Source organism: Biomphalaria glabrata, chromosome 13 (genome assembly GCF_947242115.1).
Source record: "Biomphalaria glabrata chromosome 13, xgBioGlab47.1, whole genome shotgun sequence".
NCBI lineage: Eukaryota > Metazoa > Mollusca > Gastropoda > Planorbidae > Biomphalaria > Biomphalaria glabrata.
In genome coordinates, this window is record NC_074723.1 from 14,528,205 (window position 1) to 14,551,371 (window position 23,167).

Sequence of the window (23,167 nt, forward strand, 5' to 3'; positions counted from 1 at the left end):
CATCAAGTTTCATTCTAACGTTACATCTGGTCCATCAAGTTTCATTCTAACCTTATATCTGGTCCATCAAGTTTCATTCTAACCTTATATCTGGTCCATCAAGTTTCATTCTAACGTTACATCTGGTCCATCAAGTTTCATTCTAACCTTATATCTGGTCCATCAAGTTTCATTCTAACCTTATATCTGGTCCATCAAGTTTCATTCTAACCTTATATCTGGTCCATTAAGTTTCATTCTAACCTTATATCTGGTCCATCAAGTTTCATTCTAACCTTATATCTGGTCCATCAAGTTTCATTCTAACCTTATATCTGGTCCATCAAGTTTCATTCTAACCTTATATCTGGTCCATAAAGTTTCATTCTAACCTTATATCTGGTCCATCAAGTTTCATTCTAACCTTATATCTGGTCCATCAAGTTTCATTCTAACCTTATATCTGGTCCATAAAGTTTCATTCTAACCTTATATCTGGTCCATCAAGTTTCATTCTAACCTTATATCTGGTCCATCAAGTTTCATTCTAACCTTATATCTGGTCCATTAAGTTTCATTCTAACCTTATATCTGGTCCATTAAGTTTCATTCTAACCTTATATCTGTTCCATCAAGTTTCATTCTAACCTTATATCTGGTCCATTAAGTTTCATTCTAACCTTATATCTGGTCCATCAAGTTTAATTCTAACGTTATATCTGGTCCATCAAGTTTCATTCTAACCTTATATCTGGTCCATCAAGTTTCATTCTAACCTTATATCTGGTCCATTAAGTTTCATTCTAACCTTATATCTGGTCCATCAAGTTTCATTCTAACCTTATATCTGGTCCTTCAAGTTTCATTCTAACCTTATATCTGGTCCATCAAGTTTCATTCTAACCTTATATCTGGTCCATTAAGTTTCATTCTAACCTTATATCTGGTCCATTAAGTTTCATTCTAACCTTATATCTGGTCCATTAAGTTTCATTCTAACCTTATATCTGGTCCATCAAGTTTCATTCTAACGTTATATCTGGTCCATCAAGTTTCATTCTAACCTTATATCTGGTGCATCAAGTTTCATTCTAACCTTATATCTGGTCCATCAAGTTTCATTCTAACCTTATATCTGGTCCATTAAGTTTCATTCTAACCTTATATCTGGTCCATCAAGTTTCATTCTAACGTTATATCTGGTCCATCAAGTTTCATTCTAACCTTATATCTGGTGCATCAAGTTTCATTCTAACCTTATATCTGGTCCATCAAGTTTCTTTCTAACCTTATATCTGGTCCATCAAGTTTCATTCTAACCTTATATCTGGTCCATCAAGTTTCATTCTAACCTTTTATCTGGTCCATCAAGTTTCATTCTAACCTTATATCTGGTCCATCAAGTTTCATTCTAACCTTATATCTGGTCCATTAAGTTTCATTCTAACCTTATATCTGGTCCATTAAGTTTCATTCTAACCTTATATCTGGTCCATCAAGTTTCATTCTAACGTTATATCTGGTCCATCAAGTTTCATTCTAACCTTATATCTGGTGCATCAAGTTTCATTCTAACCTTATATCTGGTCCATCAAGTTTCATTCTAACCTTATATCTGGTCCATTAAGATTTATTCTAACCTTATATCTGGTCCATCAAGTTTCATTCTAACGTTATATCTGGTCCATCAAGTTTCATTCTAACCTTATATCTGGTGCATCAAGTTTCATTCTAACCTTATATCTGGTCCATCAAGTTTCTTTCTAACCTTATATCTGGTCCATCAAGTTTCATTCTAACCTTATATCTGGTCCATCAAGTTTCATTCTAACCTTTTATCTGGTCCATCAAGTTTCATTCTAACCTTATATCTGGTCCATCAAGTTTCATTCTAACCTTATATCTGGTCCATCAAGTTTCATTCTAACCTTTTATCTGGTCCATCAAGTTTCATTCTAACCTTATATCTGGTCCATCAAGTTTCATTCTAACCTTTTATCTGGTCCATCAAGTTTCATTCTAACCTTATATCTGGTCCATTAAGTTTCATTCTAACCTTATATCTGGTCCATTAAGTTTCATTCTAACGTTACATCTGGTCCATCAAGTTTCATTCTAACCTTATATCTGGTCCATCAAGTTTCATTCTAACCTTATATCTGGTCCATCAAGTTTCATTCTAACCTTATATCTGGTCCATTAAGTTTCATTCTAACCTTATATCTGGTCCATCAAGTTTCATTCTAACCTTATATCTGGTCCATCAAGTTTCATTCTAACCTTATATCTGGTCCATCAAGTTTCATTCTAACCTTATATCTGGTCCATAAAGTTTCATTCTAACCTTATATCTGGTCCATCAAGTTTCATTCTAACCTTATATCTGGTCCATCAAGTTTCATTCTAACCTTATATCTGGTCCATTAAGTTTCATTCTAACCTTATATCTGGTCCATTAAGTTTCATTCTAACCTTTTATCTGTTCCATCAAGTTTCATTCTAACCTTATATCTGGTCCATTAAGTTTCATTCTAACCTTATATCTGGTCCATCAAGTTTCATTCTAACCTTATATCTGGTCCATCAAGTTTCATTCTAACCTTATATCTGGTCCATCAAGTTTCATTCTAACCTTATATCTGGTCCATTAAGTTTCATTCTAACCTTATATCTGGTCCATCAAGTTTCATTCTAACCTTATATCTGGTCCTTCAAGTTTCATTCTAACCTTATATCTGGTCCATCAAGTTTCATTCTAACGTTACATCTGGTCCATCAAGTTTCATTCTAACCTTATATCTGGTCCATCAAGTTTCATTCTAACCTTATATCTGGTCCATCAAGTTTCATTCTAACGTTACATCTGGTCCATCAAGTTTCATTCTAACCTTATATCTGGTCCATCAAGTTTCATTCTAACCTTATATCTGGTCCATCAAGTTTCATTCTAACCTTATATCTGGTCCATTAAGTTTCATTCTAACCTTATATCTGGTCCATCAAGTTTCATTCTAACCTTATATCTGGTCCATCAAGTTTCATTCTAACCTTATATCTGGTCCATCAAGTTTCATTCTAACCTTATATCTGGTCCATAAAGTTTCATTCTAACCTTATATCTGGTCCATCAAGTTTCATTCTAACCTTATATCTGGTCCATCAAGTTTCATTCTAACCTTATATCTGGTCCATTAAGTTTCATTCTAACCTTATATCTGGTCCATTAAGTTTCATTCTAACCTTATATCTGTTCCATCAAGTTTCATTCTAACCTTATATCTGGTCCATTAAGTTTCATTCTAACCTTATATCTGGTCCATCAAGTTTAATTCTAACGTTATATCTGGTCCATCAAGTTTCATTCTAACCTTATATCTGGTCCATCAAGTTTCATTCTAACCTTATATCTGGTCCATTAAGTTTCATTCTAACCTTATATCTGGTCCATCAAGTTTCATTCTAACCTTATATCTGGTCCTTCAAGTTTCATTCTAACCTTATATCTGGTCCATCAAGTTTCATTCTAACCTTATATCTGGTCCATTAAGTTTCATTCTAACCTTATATCTGGTCCATTAAGTTTCATTCTAACCTTATATCTGGTCCATTAAGTTTCATTCTAACCTTATATCTGGTCCATCAAGTTTCATTCTAACGTTATATCTGGTCCATCAAGTTTCATTCTAACCTTATATCTGGTGCATCAAGTTTCATTCTAACCTTATATCTGGTCCATCAAGTTTCATTCTAACCTTATATCTGGTCCATTAAGTTTCATTCTAACCTTATATCTGGTCCATCAAGTTTCATTCTAACGTTATATCTGGTCCATCAAGTTTCATTCTAACCTTATATCTGGTGCATCAAGTTTCATTCTAACCTTATATCTGGTCCATCAAGTTTCTTTCTAACCTTATATCTGGTCCATCAAGTTTCATTCTAACCTTATATCTGGTCCATCAAGTTTCATTCTAACCTTTTATCTGGTCCATCAAGTTTCATTCTAACCTTATATCTGGTCCATCAAGTTTCATTCTAACCTTATATCTGGTCCATTAAGTTTCATTCTAACCTTATATCTGGTCCATTAAGTTTCATTCTAACCTTATATCTGGTCCATCAAGTTTCATTCTAACGTTATATCTGGTCCATCAAGTTTCATTCTAACCTTATATCTGGTGCATCAAGTTTCATTCTAACCTTATATCTGGTCCATCAAGTTTCATTCTAACCTTATATCTGGTCCATTAAGTTTCATTCTAACCTTATATCTGGTCCATCAAGTTTCATTCTAACGTTATATCTGGTCCATCAAGTTTCATTCTAACCTTATATCTGGTGCATCAAGTTTCATTCTAACCTTATATCTGGTCCATCAAGTTTCTTTCTAACCTTATATCTGGTCCATCAAGTTTCATTCTAACCTTATATCTGGTCCATCAAGTTTCATTCTAACCTTTTATCTGGTCCATCAAGTTTCATTCTAACCTTATATCTGGTCCATCAAGTTTCATTCTAACCTTATATCTGGTCCATCAAGTTTTATTCTAACCTTTTATCTGGTCCATCAATTTTCATTCTAACCTTATATCTGGTCCATCAAGTTTCATTCTAACCTTTTATCTGGTCCATCAAGTTTCATTCTAACCTTATATCTGGTCCATTAAGTTTCATTCTAACCTTATATCTGGTCCATTAAGTTTCATTCTAACGTTACATCTGGTCCATCAAGTTTCATTCTAACCTTATATCTGGTCCATCAAGTTTCATTCTAACCTTATATCTGGTCCATCAAGTTTCATTCTAACCTTATATCTGGTCCATTAAGTTTCATTCTAACCTTATATCTGGTCCATCAAGTTTCATTCTAACCTTATATCTGGTCCATCAAGTTTCATTCTAACCTTATATCTGGTCCATCAAGTTTCATTCTAACCTTATATCTGGTCCATAAAGTTTCATTCTAACCTTATATCTGGTCCATCAAGTTTCATTCTAACCTTATATCTGGTCCATCAAGTTTCATTCTAACCTTATATCTGGTCCATTAAGTTTCATTCTAACCTTATATCTGGTCCATTAAGTTTCATTCTAACCTTTTATCTGTTCCATCAAGTTTCATTCTAACCTTATATCTGGTCCATTAAGTTTCATTCTAACCTTATATCTGGTCCATCAAGTTTCATTCTAACCTTATATCTGGTCCATCAAGTTTCATTCTAACCTTATATCTGGTCCATCAAGTTTCATTCTAACCTTATATCTGGTCCATTAAGTTTCATTCTAACCTTATATCTGGTCCATCAAGTTTCATTCTAACCTTATATCTGGTCCTTCAAGTTTCATTCTAACCTTATATCTGGTCCATCAAGTTTCATTCTAACCTTATATCTGGTCCATTAAGTTTCATTCTAACCTTATATCTGGTCCATCAAGTTTCATTCTAACCTTATATCTGGTCCATTAAGTTTCATTCTAACCTTATATCTGGTCCATCAAGTTTCATTCTAACCTTATATCTGGTCCATCAAGTTTCATTCTAACCTTATATCTGTTCCATTAAGTTTCATTCTAACCTTATATCTGGTCCATCAAGTTTCATTCTAACCTTATATCTGGTCCATCAAGTTTCATTCTAACCTTATATCTGGTGCATCAAGTTTCATTCTAACCTTATATCTGGTCCATCAAGTTTCATTCTAACCTTATATCTGGTCCATTAAGTTTCATTCTAACCTTATATCTGGTCCATCAAGTTTCATTCTAACGTTATATCTGGTCCATCAAGTTTCATTCTAACCTTATATCTGGTGCATCAAGTTTCATTCTAACCTTATATCTGGTCCATCAAGTTTCTTTCTAACCTTATATCTGGTCCATCAAGTTTCATTCTAACCTTATATCTGGTCCATCAAGTTTCATTCTAACCTTTTATCTGGTCCATCAAGTTTCATTCTAACCTTATATCTGGTCCATCAAGTTTCATTCTAACCTTATATCTGGTCCATCAAGTTTCATTCTAACCTTTTATCTGGTCCATCAAGTTTCATTCTAACCTTATATCTGGTCCATCAAGTTTCATTCTAACCTTTTATCTGGTCCATCAAGTTTCATTCTAACCTTATATCTGGTCCATTAAGTTTCATTCTAACCTTATATCTGGTCCATTAAGTTTCATTCTAACCTTATATCTGGTCCATTAAGTTTCATTCTAACCTTATATCTGGTCCATTAAGTTTCATTCTAACCTTATATCTGGTCCATTAAGTTTCATTCTAGTAGTATGTCTGCTTTATCAAGTTTCTTTGTAGTCTTATTTTTTGGATATATCAAGTTGTTTAAAATCAGCTCAATAATAATAATATGAAACAGAGAAAAAAAGTAAAAAATTCGTCTAACATCTACATATTTTAATCTTATTGGAATAGTCCCTCGTATTGACTGGAATATCTCTGAAACTTGTCCAACAGTTCTCGTTACAAACTTATTGTATTCGTTGTCGTAAAATTAAGTAAAAGAAAAAGTATAAGAGAAAGCGAAAACAAAAAAAAAGTTTAATGCACTAACCTAAACAAAAAGTTTAATGCACTAACCTAAACAAAAAACAAAACAAAAAAAAAAAAAAGACATGGAAATAATATATGAAATATAGTGCTTTGAATATAGAAATATTAAACCGTTTCTACAAGAGTGTGCTGCATAGTTTTTGATGCAATCTCATATTCTTGCATTTGGATGCATGTATTGTCTGGGCATTCTACACATAGAATATGAGATTTAATCTCTCACGCTCTTGTACTTGTTGTTACATATTGTAGTTACATCTTGTAGTTACATCTTATAGTTACATTGGATACAATGAACAACATTGCTAATCTTTCAATGTCTCTTTTATTACATATAAAAAAAAACAGTTACCCCATCCCACCCCATATTTTTATTTTGAAGCAACGCATCTGTCTCTTTCCACAGCACTGTCACTCCCCCTGTAAATATTTATCTCCCTTGCGTTTCTTTCTTTCTTTTCATTTCAATTAGTTCTCTCTCTCTCTCTCTCTCTTTCTCTTTATATATCTCTCTCTATTTCTCTCTCTCTCTCTGTCTTTCTCTTTCGTTCTCTCTCTGTTTTTCTCTCTCTATTTATTTCTCTTTCTATCTCTTTCTCTCCCTATGTCTCTCTCTCTTTCTCTCTCTCACTCTCTTATTTCGCTCTTTCTTTCTTTTCCTCACTTATTCTTACTTTCTTTTTCTCTCTCTTATCCAGAGAAAACTTCTCTACTATTAGTCCAACTCTCTCAAATAAGTAAAAAAAAATAAGTAATGTCAATAATGCGTGCATTCTCTTAAGATGGCCATTGTCCATTCACACACAGAGACAGCACAATCAATAGCAATTAGCGATCTCCATTTTCTCACAATATATAATTACAGATTACAGGCGCTCTTGCCCACACGCCCACACACACACAGAGAGACAAGATGAGCTGGGGCTGAGTTCTACAATCTTTTCCCAACGTCCGATAAACCCATTTTATTATAATCTTAAGTTACCCATACAACTCATGTATTTAGGTGTTTTTTTTTAGAGGCTAGTATTTATCAGAGAAATGTTTAGATTTGTACAGGAAGAGAATGATCATCATCATCCTCATAAAACATCATCATCATTATCGCATCATTATCAATCATAATCATCATGATCATCATCAAAAAAACTTCATCGTTATCATCATCATCAAACAGCATCATCATAAGATAAGATAAGATAAGATAAAATAAGAAAATTTTTATTAATCCAATCAAATGGAAATTAAGTTTGACAACAGTTGACAACCTCAGCGTAACTACTGTAACAATAACATTATAGATGCAGATACGAACAACATTCACACACGAAACACATACACACTCACAACCAGCGCTTTGTGAATTAGACTTTTATGAACTTCTCGATGATGACAGATGATCTTGTAACACTCTGACCGACAGTGGGATGAAGGAGTTTTTAAATCTTTCTGTTTTAGTCCTAATGGAAAGGAGACGACCACTTCGTTCAGATCTGATGTAACAGTGGTTTAATGGGTAAGAATCGTGAGTGTTTTGGAAAGGCATCTTTAATGGAAAATGAATGATAGTAGCATCATCATGGTCATCATCATAAAGCTTCATCATCATCATCATCATCATCATCAATATCACCATCACTGATACGGCTAAATATGTAGGGTCTCGTCCCCTTAGATAATTGAACACGTTAATTATTTGTTATTATCTATTTTGTTTGATATCGATTAAGGGAAATAATTTCTACATTATTGAGGGAGATAGTTGTAAGGGAGGAGATTTTCTCCTTTGACAATTTCCCTCTTTTTTTTTTTTAATTTTTGCATATCTTGCTTGTTAGATGAAACGCATCATTGGGACCTACATTGCTTTGGCCTGTATCTCTATGCTGGTGTATATTGTATATGTGTGTGTGTTTCACACGGGAGAGTGGGGGGGGGAATAAGGATTGAACATTGAGAGAAAAGAGTTCTAGACTAAAGAAACGAGAAGAAAAAAAAACGACAGGAGAAAATAATATAGTGATATCTTATCTTATATAATACAGACGTATATGACGTATATGACAAGAGAAATGAGAAATGGAGCGAATGAGAAAGAATAAACAACAGCGATGAGAAAGGGACAGGTGAGACAGAGAGAAAAGAGAGAAAAAAGAGAACAAGAGAAGTAACAAAGAAAGCTAAAAAGAAAGAGATTGAATTAGAAGAGATCACGTGTTTTAGTAGGCAAGAAAGGGGGAGGGAAAGAGAGAGAGAGAGAGAGAAATGGAGGAGAGAAGAGAAGATAGAGAAGAAAGGGAGGAGAGAAGAGAAGATAGAGAAGAAAGGGAGGAGAGAAGAGAAGATAGAGAAGAAAGGGAGGAGAGAAGAGAAGATAGAGAAGAAAGGGAGGAGAGAAGAGAAGATAGAGAAGAAAGAGAGGAGAGAAGAGAAGATGTAGGAGAGAAGAGAAGTTAGAGAGACAAAGAGAAGAGAGAAGAGAAGATAGAGAAGAAAGAGAGGAGAGAAGAGAAGATAGAGAGACAAATGGAGGAGAGAAGAGAAGATAGAGAGACAAATGGAGGAGAGAGGAGAAGATAAAGAGACAAATGGAGTAGAGAAGAGAAGATAGAGAAGACAGGGAGGAGAGAAGAGAAGATAGAGAGACAAATGGAGGAAAGAAGAGAAGATAGAGAGACAAATGGAGGGGAGAAGAGAAGATAAAGAGACAAATAGAGTAGAGAAGAGAAGATAGAGAAGACAGGGAGGAGAGAAGAGAAGATAGAGAGACAAATTGAAGAGAGAAGAGAAGATAGAGAGACAAATGGAGGAGAGAAGAGAAGATAAAGAGACAAATGGAGGAGAGAAGAGAAGATAGAGAAGACAGGGAGGAGAGAAGAGAAGATAGAGAGACAAATTGAGGAGAGAAGAGAAGTTAGAGAGACAAAGAGAAGAGAGAAGAGAAGATAGAGAAGAAAGAGAGGAGAGAAGAGAAGATAGAGAAGACAGGGAGGAGAGAAGAGAAGATAGAGAGACAAATGGAGGAAAGAAGAGAAGATAGAGAGACAAATGGAGGGGAGAAGAGAAGATAAAGAGACAAATAGAGTAGAGAAGAGAAGATAGAGAAGACAGGGAGGAGAGAAGAGAAGATAGAGAGACAAATTGAGGAGAGAAGAGAAGTTAGAGAGACAAAGAGAAGAGAGAAGAGAAGATAGAGAAGAAAGAGAGGAGAGAAGAGAAGATAGAGAGACAAATGGAGGAGAGAAGAGAAGATAGAGAGACAAATGGAGGAGAGAGGAGAAGATAAAGAGACAAATGGAGTAGAGAAGAGAAGATAGAGAAGACAGGGAGGAGAGAAGAGAAGATAGAGAGACAAATGGAGGAAAGAAGAGAAGATAGAGAGACAAATGGAGGGGAGAAGAGAAGATAAAGAGACAAATAGAGTAGAGAAGAGAAGATAGAGAAGACAGGGAGGAGAGAAGAGAAGATAGAGAGACAAATTGAAGAGAGAAGAGAAGATAGAGAGACAAATGGAGGAGAGAAGAGAAGATAAAGAGACAAATGGAGGAGAGAAGAGAAGATAGAGAAGACAGGGAGGAGAGAAGAGAAGATAGAGAAGAAAGGGAGGAGATTAAATATAAAATAAAGAGAGGAAGGAAAGAGGCAAAGAGAAGAGAGATGAGAAGATAGAGAAGAAAGAGAGGAGAGAAGAGAAAATAGAAAGACAAATGGAGGAGAGAAGAGAAGATAAAGAGACAAATGGAGTAGAGAAGAGAAGATAGAGAAGACAGGGAGGACAGAAGAGAAGATAGAGAGACAAATTGAGGAGAGAAGAGAAGATAGAGAAGAAAGGGAGGAGATTAAATATAAAATAAAGAGAGGAAGGAAAGAGGAAGTGTTTGCATAGGAAATTCGGCCCGTGAGTAACTTTTTTCTAAGCTCCTAGTTTTCACAGATTCTGTGCAGGTTCTCTTCAAACTCACCGGAACCAATAACTCGTCCCCCCCCCCGGTCATTACACCCTCTATTAGCCCTGTGTTCTAACCCCCTTGTACATTTCCTTCGTCCAAATATTGCCTCTACCTCCGGCGGTCCACTTATCTTTTGAAGAGGCCGAAAGATGAAAGGCACCGGCCTGGTTCTAACAAATAGACCACAATAGTTGCAGGGGCAGGCACGGGCTTAATGTGCACCCTCTTTTCAATAGAAGAGGAGGGTAAACAAGTGGAAGAGAGGGAGGCATCTCTTTGAGTGGGGTGTATTTTTAACTTGAGCTCTTTCCACCCCTCTCTAACATGCTTTATTTTTTTAAAGCTTTCTTCTACTTTGCCTTCTTAGAACTTCAATTGTTTCCCAGGAATGACGTACTGAGAATATGAATTTCATGCTAAGTTTATTGTGTTCAGTTCTGGGACAAATGAGTTAATTTCAAGACAAAAAAATACAGAAATAAATTCTTGTGAGAAAACAAAAACGGGAGTAGAGAAGAGTTAAGGGTGAAGGTTGTTGAGAAAGGTTGTCGAAATTGAAATGTGTTGGGTTGAAACCGATCGATTCTTATACCTGACGGATTTGAGTTTCTGACACGGAAACACAATTCTCGTTTGACTTCCTTTGTCATGTAAGCCCATGGCGTTTTAACAAATATCTACGATACATTTTCAAAATGTTTTGTTTTTTTGTTTTGTGTTGTTTTGGTAAGAACTTTGCCATTGTAATTGTGAATTATTCATCACTTACAGAATGTTAATCTAGGTCTATCTAATGTTACGTTTTTGTTGGGTGCGAGTTCTTTTCATTCTTCAATAGCCAAGAAAACGTTAACACGAGATTCAACTTGTATTATGTCCAGTACATAGCTCTCTCTCATCTCAATGACTAACCTCGTTCAAAGGTACAAGTCTTTTATACAGTTTAGACTCGGACCTGTTCATTAGCATATGACCCATACAATTATCTATCAGACACATTGTTGCAATATGCATTATGGTCTCTAAAGTCATTCTATTGTGCAACATCAAATTATGTTATTGTAATAAGCATTCAATTTAAAAAGACAAAAGTTGAAATGCATTTACTTCAAGTAAAATGAAACAGAAATATTAGCTGAATACAAACATTATACGAGCTTCCAAATTTCTTTTAAAAGTTTTATCTTTTCATAACGGTTTCAAATATTGTCTAGAATCTAGAAGAATGAGGTTGATATGAGCACGGAGCGTGGGCCACCCAATAAGTAGGCCAGCATTTAGATCCACCTATGTTTTATCAGCCATGGATCCCCCAAAGTTTGCTTAATACGTTCACGTGAATGGATAGCCTGAACTAAGTCGAATTAAGATAAAAAAAAAACTCTATTTCAATGACTGATAGAGTCCATCAGGGCAAACATACTAATGGAAGAAAAAAAACAGTAGATGTAGTTCAGACAGACGGATGTAGAGAGAGAGACATTAATACAATTTCTCACTTCATATCGTTGGTAATAAAAAACAAGTAGAACTTTGATAAGTTAACATTGAAAAACTAAAAGATGTGTGGCAGAAGTAGGTTGAGTTCAAACCAGATATAGACGAAGAATGTTTCGCGTCCAGATTTTTGTTAGCTGAGAGCCTAAAAGTTGCACCCCATGCCCCAAATATTTTGACACAAAAAAGCAATAGAAAAAAATTTATATGAAAATTGCAGGATTTAGCTCCCTTTCTGCTATATAAGTAAAATAAATTAATTAGTACTAATTTATTTACTAATTGGTTAATTTTTGGATTGATTCGTGTAATGTCATCGACTAGGAATAATTATACAAAATTTCAACTTGATCTGAGAATGGGAAGTGGGAGATGTAACGGGTCAGTACTTAATAAGCAGATTAAATCGATATATACACAAATATCTCTCATTAAGTAGCATTTATTTCTCTTATTTCGATATCAAACAAAATAATTGATCACCAATAATTAATGAACTAATAAGTTAATTTGTGTTATTGATTCATGTCTTGCCAGATACAACGAATATTTGTGCAAAGTTTCAACTTGATCCGAGAATGGGAAGTGTGAGAAAAACGTGTTCAAACTTTTTAACAGACAGACAGACAGACAGACAGAGTGCGCTGATACAAACTTTCTAGGAAAATAGCTGAGTATATTGCAAGAGTGTGGAATACATGCTATACAAAATCAAACTATCATTAGTATAAACAATAATTTTGTCCGAGAAGTTGATGACTGATATACTGCAATTGAAACCTATGTGGGCTTTGATTGTATTTGTAGAAATGTTTTGAATTTCACAACTTTAACTTTGAGGTGCAGGTTAGCACGAAGGTGATATTTATAGGAAAAAGTGGCACTGGATAGATCCACTTGGAGAGCGAGCATAAAGTGAGGGTCACGGATTGCAGATGCCATGAACAACAGCAGCAGAAAGAAGGCTGAAAATGCAGCGGCGCCTGGTGATTACACATGCCCAACCTGTGACCGCAGCTGTGTATCAAGGATTGGTCTCTATAGTCACACAAGAAGTTGCAAAGGAATATCATATTTCCCTAGGACGTAAAATGCCACATATATTTTAAAGGAAGCCAATACTTATATTCAATTCATAAAGTCATTATATCCATTTCATTGAGTCATTCAAATGTATCCAAAGATATGATTCTAATGAGGTTAAACCGGATGTAATTCAAGAAATCTCTTTAAACTCAAAGTAAAACTTCCAAGTCGAAACATTAAAACAAATGACACACACACACACACACACACACTCACGCACGCACTCACACACATACAACCTGAGAACCGCCCACTCTTGTCTTCATTCCACAAGACTAAAGTTAATATCAACAAACAAACTTGTTCTTTCCTCTTCCCTTGTTTGTTTAGGCCAACATTGGCTCGGGACGTAATTGCACAAAGAATAGTTTGGAAATAGAACAACAAAAGAAGTCGCTCAACGCCAGGAGTTCAAAGGCTAACCTTAACCCTAACGCCGCATACAAACATCATTACCGATTCCATTTACAAGAAGCTAAAATATTGACCAATAAAAAATAAATCTGCCCCATTCAGCACGGGATGACAGCAACAAAAAATCTTTTAAAAATCGATTAAAACAAAAAAAGTAAAAAAATAATAAGAAAAGATTTGTTTTATGTGTTTTGAAATAAAAATAATGTTTTCAAGACAAGTTGTATTGAATTAGAAAAGAAAGATGGAATAGAAATTAGAGAAAAAAAAAATGTATTTTTTTTAAGGATTTAAACAAATTGAAAACTCTATTGAAAATTGCAGTGTTTCGAGTGTGTCGGTCTGACGACACACAACTGAGTCTCTCTGTGTGTCTTTATGCTTTGTGATATATCTATTGTATTAATTGAGTTTCCTAATGCAGGCGACATTTGGATTCGGTTTGGTAAATGTTGCATATTTCAGATTTTATAAAAACGATAAAATAAGAGAATGAAGTTTTTGCTCATCCAGAATCCAATAAAAGAGAGATATAATTTGTTGTGGAATAAAGGAATAGAGGTCTGATATAATTAATTACCCTTATGCCACTTGGAACTGTATATCCAAGCTTGTAGTCAGACTGTTAAAATATCGACATCAAAGTGGCGGAACTTTATTGACCGTTAAAATGCATGTACTAAAATGTTGACCAGATATTAAAGTAGTTATTTGTATAATCTTCGATGAATATGTTTACAAAACTTGGGAAGCCGGGGGTGGGATGTTTGGAGAGGTAAACATGCATTTATTTTACTAAAGCAAAAGTAAACACATGCAAACTACGTTTTGAAGACGTCAACCTTTAGACCCAAAGGGAAGTGCTGCATGAATCGAGCGAACAACCTCCGAACTGTAGCATTCAAGTTCCATGTTTGGTGGAGATCAGCTTACAAAGTTAATTACAAATTAAGTTATCATAGTTGCAAAGGTCACTTGGCAACTAGTGGGGATATTCAAATGCTAGTCACATTTTATTTTAATTTGTCATATAGTGGTAACTTTCATGGCCATATTCTTATATGCGTGTGAGTCTTGGACGCTGACTGCAGAGCTAGAGAGGAGGATCCTAGCAATGGAATTGAGATGCTACAGAAGGATCCTAGGTATCACATTCAAAGACCGCATCATAAACCAAGATATTAGAGACAGGGTTACTGCAGCGATCTGACCCCACGATGACCTGCTAACTACCGTAAAAAACGCAAGCTAAAAATCTATGGCCATTTTACAAGGTTTTCGGGGCTCGCAAAGACATTCCTTCAGGGAACAGTACCAGGAATAAGAAAAAAAGAGGCAGACAGAGAAAGTGATGGGAGGAAGACAACATGAAAGAATGGACGGGCCGGCAATTGAAAGAGGTACTAAGGCAAAAGACAGAGAAGAAAGGAGAAAGACGGTCGACAAATTTTGCATGGTGCTCCGATGGTCCAACAGACTAAGGAATAGGTAAAGGTAAAAAAAACAATTTCCTCTACCTAAGAACCATGAGATAATGTTCTATGACCAAGTTCAGTAACTCAAGCTTATTTCTGAACGTCAAACAAATGTACTTAGTATTTCTTTACAAATATAAACATCATGCTAGGCACTCAATGACCACAACGAATACATTTTGCTCCGCCTCTGTAGCCATTAAAATTGCACAAGTCCATCAGCTTCGACTTAGTGGATACTTTTTCTTTTAAGTTAAACTCCTGCTAGTCCCTTGCAAACTAAGCGGTTTGAATACATGGCCGTTTTTAAAGCGACGTACAGCCGTTTTCACCATCATAATCTACTGTGAAAAACTTTCATCTACGTTATCGCATCGTCCGAAGTACAGCATTGTTAGCTGTGAGGCGAGAAACCGTAGAATGTGCAAGCGGCTTTAAGATCTCCAATATGAATGACACCATCTTAGTTTCTTTTGGTGTTCCTACTTTCTTTGTGGGTCTCAGCATTAAAACAGTTGAACAATATTGCAAAAGTTTACAAGAGTCATCATTCAAAGAACTGTTTTGTAAAAAAACAACAACTGATGTACTCCAATAGTACAAAAAACAATAGAACCCAGTATCTTGTCTAAGAGAACTGTCCATAGAGTCATACTAACTACAGTATTCATTCAGGTCTGTATTTCAGACATTCTTAGTCTACATTTTTTAAGGCGTCTGACCTTGACAGATATTGCCATGTTTATTACGTCAATGGCCTGATCTGTCCGCCCCTTAGGGCTGGGATGAGAAGAGGCGAGCGACAAGAACGTCGGCATGATGGGATAGCGTCAAAAATAACCCGGGCTCCTCTAACGGCTAATAAACCTTCTGACGTCTCAACAGGATTTGTAAATTACACCCGGGGCTTTGAAAAGCGAAGACCATCGTCTCGTAAAAAATGTTCCGTTTGATGTCCTTTCATTGATACGTGAAAAAAAAAACAAGAAGATAGCTTTCTGTCGCATAGGGAAACAAAGAACAGGATCAGGAAATGTGTGGTCATTTCTCTTTTCACACCGCAATCAGGAGAAACTGTGTGTGTGTGTGTTTGTGTGTTCATTTAATAGATGAAATGGAATGAATTAAGTCAAGACCTAATGCTTATAGCACAATTAATGTTATTACAATTTGCTCTCTTGAGAAGTGACTTAATGGTAAGGTCCGAGAGTTTCGAGTTCGAATCCTGTGATAAGTGCCTCAGTCTACAAATTGAAATCGGTCCATGACATGAGTCAAGCGGGGAGTTCTGACTATTTGACACCCTCGTGAACTTGTTCAAAGTAACTTTTACGTGTTTTATTTTTCTTCCCAAGGAATAGAAAATTCGCATCCTAATACATATTTAACACTTTTTGAATCTATCTATCTATCTATCTATCTATCTATCTATCTATCTATCTATCTATCTATCTATCTATCTATCTATTTATCTATCTATCTATCTGTCTGTCTGTCTGTCTGTCTCTCTATCTATCTATAGATTTGGTACATGGTCACATGGTGATCGTGATATGAACTTTTCTTCAGTCAAATAATCCAACGATTACAAACCTTTTTTCAGAATTAATTGATTGTTTAACTATTTTCTTGTTATGTAATTACATTTCACATAATTAACCTGTCTTTAAACATTGGCGTCAGTTTTGAACGTAGACTCAAGGATAATAATTCGATGATAAGTTGTGTTTTTATCAGTATCAGAACAATAGATAATGTTCCACATTTAATGTTTTGTATCCTACATTTAATACACTTTTTAAGTCGCATGATGTGTGTGTTTTTTTAAATGCATTACAAGTGTTTTAATTGAGCCTAGAGCCTTGGAAGGTGATTTTATTGAGCCTAGAGCCTTGGAAGGTGATTTTATTGAGCCTAGAGCCTTGGAAGGTGATTTTATTGAGCCTAGAGCCTTGGAAGGTGTTTTTATTGAGCCTAGAGCCTTGGAAGGTGTTTTTATTGAGCCTAGAGCCTTGGAAGGTGTTTTTATTGAGCCTAGAGCCTTGGAAGGTGTTTTTATTGAGCCTAGAGCCTTGGAAGGTGTTTTTATTGAGCCGAGAGCCTTGGAAGGTGTTTTTATTGAGCCGAGAGCCTTGGAAGGTGTTTTACGAAAGATAAGAGTGCTGCTTCGAATTAACGTTTTTTAAAAAAAACATACATATCTGAAGAGTTTATTGTCTTTTTAATCAAAAAGAGAGTCTGAAATCTGATTAAACTAGCTTCACAAAAAGTCGACCTCCCCATCGCTGAGAGCTAACTAGTAGTGACGTCAAGTCGACCTCCCCATCGCTGAGAGCTAACTAATAGTGACGTCAAGTCGACCTCCCCATCGCTGAGAGCTAACTAGTAGTGACGTCAAGTCGACCTCCCCATCGCTGAGAGCTAACTAGTAGTGACGTCAAGTCGACCTCCCCATCGCTGAGAGCTAACTAGTAGTGACGTCAAGTCGACCTCCCCATCGCTGAGAGCTAACTAGTAGTGACGTCAAGTCGACCTCCCCATCGCTGAGAGCTAACTAGTAGTGACGTCAAGTCGAGAATGGTATCAAAGAGATCGGGAGGGAAAACAAAAAATGTCGACGCCGGAAGTCGGAGCATTGATTCCCAATACTGCAGGTCGGCAGCTCTATGACTTCAGGCCTGCAGTACAATTAGTCCGACACCGGCCATGATTGTAATTGTTTTATTGGTTACACGGCCACTTCCTCTTTCAGCCATGGTCACGTGTTCTTTTTGTTGGTGTGTGTGTCCGAAAAATAAAGAGGAAAATGATTTTTTTTTATTTATCTTCATACTCTGAGAGATGTGACGTCATTTAGCAGGAAGAGCGTCGTAGAAATAAAAAATGATCGTACGGGATGATGGTGGAAAGAGAGATCGACAGAGAGAGAGAGAGAGAGAGAGAGAGAAAGAGAGAGAGAGACCTTTTGAAGATCTGTTTACATCAGAACGAGGCTAAAGAGTAAGGCAAGATGGAATGACGGGACGTGTTTTGTTTGATTGTGAGGGCTGTTTGAGCTACAGAAGAAGTCCCCCCAAATGTATCCATCCGCGGGGAATGAGTGCTTTGCTCTATGTGAACAGGTCAATACTTCCCCAGACAAAAAAAATAGTTTCTACGTTGAAGATTTTTTTTTACACTTGTCAATATCTGTATCGACTGGACCTCGTGATTCCGGTAGAATTTCATTACAGGATTTAACATGATATCATCAGATATTGTTGAAATACTAAAGTCGTTAACTTAAAATTGTAGTGCTTAAAGCAGTGTTTCTCAAAATGTGTTCTGCGAAACCCTAATGTTCAGAGAGGCTGTTCACGAGCTACTGGAATAATGAACTAGTAGGCCACCATGTGAATCAATCTTTCAAACAAACAAGTAATCAAAACGTGTTCCGCTTAATACCCAGAATGTACCAAGTGTTCCTTTTAAGGAAAGCGTCTGGGAAACACTGACTTAATACAAATGGGCGTGACACGATTTAAGTTGAATAAGACCAGATACAACCAAACAACAGATCCTACCTTTCCAGTAATTACATGAATTAAAGTATAAAGCATGTATACGTTTTTAATTTCGCTATCCAATAATGCACCAATAGTGCATTGAACACAGATTAAATTACTTTTAGATCATAATCTCATTAACGGGACGTTTTGAAGCAACGTTTTGGGGGGAACAAATGGGTGAGGTCTGGAGCGTGTTCTCTTTTTTTTTTATTTATTGCTTTTATAGAGAGCATCTTTCATGCATGCTCAGAGTCACGTGGTATGCGCTCAGGCTGTCGTCTCGATAGACACAGGTTTGAAACCTGCATGCTGCCATTTCCTGCCGCCCTGCTGAAGGGTTTGGGCTAGAAAGTTATAATCTTCATTTCTGAAGAAATTTTCGAAACTTACGAAACCAAAAATATTTGAAATAACAACATCGGAGTTACAAAACAAACAACATTAGAGTTACACAATAACAACACTAGAGTTACACAATAACAACACTAGAGTTACACAATAAGAACATTAGAGTTATATAATACTAAAAAAGAAAACACCCATTAAAATATTTGTTTTATTTTGGAAATTCCCTTTTTCCAAATGAGCATATTGTTGTCACGCTAAGAACTCTTCAAATTAACGGAAACCTAATTGACAGGTGCTAATTTACCCTCATTTTCCAGGTGTCGACTGTGTTTGCCATTAGTTGAATATTTCAGGGCATGTTCACGCCGAAGATAATACAATTAACGAATTTGGACAAAGAAACAATGCCGCGGCCTGTCTCTTGTCAATTATTCAAAAGAGTTTCCCGTTTCGGGTGAACAATTTTCTTTTGTAAACAAAAAAAAAACAACAAAAAACAACGTTTAGGCTTTAGTGTATTCTAGTTGGGATTTGTTTCTGTTCCTATCAGGGATCATAGGCTTACACAGACGATAAGTATGAGGGTAATGTTATGTGCAGAGGTATTAGCATTTGTTTTTGTTCTCCAGTGTCAGGTATTGATTTTCTTTTAATATAGGATTCTATCCAGTAGGCCCGGGATCAAGTAAATTAAGGTGTTTCCCCAGCCCCGGTCAATGAATTAATTGTAGTGTTAACCAACTCGATTTATTCTGTACATAATAAAACATTTACAAAAAGGCATATCAGTTTATTTACTAGCTTTGGCAAGTTTACACGTCATCACACTCCTATTATACTGTCCTCTTACGACAACATATTGACTGTACTCTGCTGTAAGTCTGTTCTATTCGTAAACACTGCTTCAAGGCTATCTCACTTTGTTGTTCAACTCTGCTGTAAGTCTATTCTATTCGTAAACACTGCTTCAAGGCTATCTCACTTTGTTGTTCAACTCTGCTGTAAGTCTATTCTATTCGTAAACACTGCTTCAAGCCTATCACTTTGTTGTTCAACTCTGCTGTAAGTCTATTCTATTCGTAAACACTGCTTCAAGCCTATCTCACTTTGTTGTTCAACTCTGCTGTAAGTCTATTCTATTCGTAAACACTGCTTCAAGCCTATCTCACTTTGTTGTTCAACTCTGCTGTAAGTCTATTCTATTCGTAAACACTGCTTAAAGCCTATCTCACTTTGTTGTTCAACTCTGCTGTAAGTCTATTCTATTCGTAAACACTGCTTCAAGCCTATCTCACTTTGTTGTTCAACTCTGCTGTAAGTCTATTCTATTCGTAAACACTGCTTCAAGCCTATCACTTTGTTGTTCAACTCTGCTGTAAGTCTATTCTATTCGTAAACACTGCTTCAAGCCTATCTCACTTTGTTGTTCAACTCTGCTGTAAGTCTATTCTATTCGTAAACACTGCTTCAAGCCTATCACTTTGTTGTTCAACTCTGCTGTAAGTCTATTCTATTCGTAAACACTGCTTCAAGCCTATCACTTTGTTGTTCAACTCTGCTGTAAGTCTATTCTATTCGTAAACACTGCTTCAAGCCTATCACTTTGTTGTTCAACTCTGCTGTAAGTCTATTCTATTCGTAAACACTGCTTCAAGCCTATCACTTTGTTGTTCAACTCTGCTGTAAGTCTATTCTATTCGTAAACACTGCTTCAAGCCTATCTCACTTTGTTGTTCAACTCTGCTGTAAGTCTATTCTATTCGTAAACACTGCTTCAAGCCTATCTCACTTTGTTGTTCAACTCTGCTGTAAGTCTATTCTATTCGTAAACACTGCTTCAAGCCTATCTCACTTTGTTGTTCAACTCTGCTGTAAGTCTATTCTATTCGTAAACACTGCTTCAAGCCTATCTCACTTTGTTGTTCAACTCTGCTGTAAGTCTATTCTATTCGTAAACACTGCTTCAAGCCTATCACTTTGTTGTTCAACTCTGCTGTAAGTCTATTCTATTCGTAAACACTGCTTCAAGCATATCACTTTGTTGTTCAACTCTGCTGTAAGTCTATTCTATTCGTAAACACTGCTTCAAGCCTATCACTTTGTTGTTCAACTCTGCTGTAAGTCTATTCTATTCGTAAACACTGCTTCAAGCCTATCACTTTGTTGTTCAACTCTGCTGTAAGTCTATTCTATTCGTAAACACTGCTTCAAGCCTATCTCACTTTGTTGTTCAACTCTGCTGTAAGTCTGTTCTATTCGTAAACACTGCTTCAAGCCTATCTCACTTTGTTGTTCAACTCTGATGTAAGTCTGTTCTATTCGTAAACACTGCTTCAAGCCTATCTCACTTTGTTGTTCAACTCTGATGTAAGTCTATTCTATTCGTAAACACTGCTTCAAGCCTATCTCACTTTGTTGTTCAACTCTGATGTAAGTCTGTTCTATTCGTAAACACTGCTTCAAGCCTATCTCACTTTGTTGTTCAACTCTGCTGTAAGTCTATTCTATTCGTAAACACTGCTTCAAGCCTATCACTTTGTTGTTCAACTCTGCTGTAAGTCTATTCTATTCGTAAACACTGCTTCAAGCCTATCTCACTTTGTTGTTCAACTCTGCTGTAAGTCTATTCTATTCGTAAACACTGCTTCAAGCCTATCACTTTGTTGTTCAACTCTGCTGTAAGTCTATTCTATTCGTAAACACTGCTTCAAGCCTATCACTTTGTTGTTCAACTCTGCTGTAAGTCTATTCTATTCGTAAACACTGCTTCAAGCCTATCACTTTGTTGTTCAACTCTGCTGTAAGTCTATTCTATTCGTAAACACTGCTTCAAGCCTATCACTTGTTGTTCAACTCTGCTGTAAGTCTATTCTATTCGTAAACACTGCTTCAAGCCTATCTCACTTTGTTGTTCAACTCTGCTGTAAGTCTATTCTATTCGTAAACACTGCTTCAAGCTTATCTCACTTTGTTGTTCAACTCTGCTGTAAGTCTATTCTATTCGTAAACACTGCTTCAAGCCTATCTCACTTTGTTGTTCAACTCTGCTGTAAGTCTATTCTATTCGTAAACACTGCTTCAAGCCTATCTCACTTTGTTGTTCAACTCTGCTGTAAGTCTATTCTATTCGTAAACACTGCTTCAAGCCTATCACTTTGTTGTTCAACTCTGCTGTAAGTCTATTCTATTCGTAAACACTGCTTCAAGCCTATCACTTTGTTGTTCAACTCTGCTGTAAGTCTTTTCTATTCGTAAACACTGCTTCAAGCCTATCACTTTGTTGTTCAACTCTGCTGTAAGTCTATTCTATTCGTAAACACTGCTTCAAGCCTATCTCACTTTGTTGTTCAACTCTGCTGTAAGTCTGTTCTATTCGTAAACACTGCTTCAAGCCTATCTCACTTTGTTGTTCAACTCTGATGTAAGTCTGTTCTATTCGTAAACACTGCTTCAAGCCTATCTCACTTTGTTGTTCAACTCTGATGTAAGTCTATTCTATTCGTAAACACTGCTTCAAGCCTATCTAACTTTGTTGTTCAACTCTGATGTAAGTCTGTTCTATTCGTAACACTGCTTCAAGCCTATCTCACTTTGTTGTTCAACTCTGCTGTAAGTCTGTTCTATTCGTAAACACTGCTTCAAGCCTATCTCACTTTGTTGTTCAACTCTGCTGTAAGTCTATTCTATTCGTAAACACTGCTTCAAGCCTATCTCACTTTGTTGTTCAACTCTGCTGTAAGTCTGTTCTATTCGTAAACACTGCTTCAAGCCTATCTCACTTTGTTGTTCAACTCTGATGTAAGTCTGTTCTATTCGTGAACACTGCTTCAAGCCTATCTCACTTTGTTGTTCAACTCTGCTGTAAGTCTATTCTATTCGTAAACACTGCTTCAAGCCTATCTCACTTTGTTGTTCAACTCTGCTGTAAGTCTGTTCTATTCGTAAACACTGCTTCAAGCCTATCTCACTTTGTTGTTCAACTCTGATGTAAGTCTGTTCTATTCGTAAACACTGCTTCAAGCCTATCTCACTTTGTTGTTCAACTCTGATGTAAGTCTGTTCTATTCGTAAACACTGCTTCAAGCCTATCTCACTTTGTTGTTCAACTCTGATGTAAGTCTATTCTATTCGTAAACACTGCTTCAAGCCTATCTCACTTTGTTGTTCAACTCTGATGTAAGTCTGTTCTATTCGTAAACACTGCTTCAAGCCTATCTCACTTTGTTGTTCAACTCTGATGTAAGTCTGTTCTATTCGTAAACACTGCTTCAAGCCTATCTCACTTTGTTGTTCAACTCTGCTGT

At 36.2% G+C, this 23,167-nt stretch overlaps 2 protein-coding genes across 2 annotated transcripts in view; one reads left to right on the plus strand and one right to left on the minus strand.

The window, feature by feature from the left end:
• Positions 1 to 8,698: 8,698 nt before the first annotated feature.
• On the plus strand, positions 8,699 to 10,349 carry LOC129922421 (uncharacterized; the record flags this gene model as incomplete). The annotated part of the gene is given in 2 exon segments (XM_056008411.1): positions 8,699 to 8,767; positions 10,215 to 10,349. Coding segments are annotated over 2 exon segments (204 nt in total), but the record flags the coding sequence as incomplete, so codon positions are not given.
• A 6,462-nt stretch (positions 10,350 to 16,811) lies between these two features.
• Positions 16,812 to 23,167, minus strand: part of LOC129922422 (putative uncharacterized protein DDB_G0287265) — an 86,648-nt gene continuing 80,292 nt past the window's right edge. The window contains exon 2 of the mRNA XM_056008414.1: positions 16,812 to 17,098. Within this exon, the coding sequence (XP_055864389.1) occupies positions 16,812 to 17,098 (287 nt within the window). The remainder of the gene's footprint in view (positions 17,099 to 23,167) is intronic.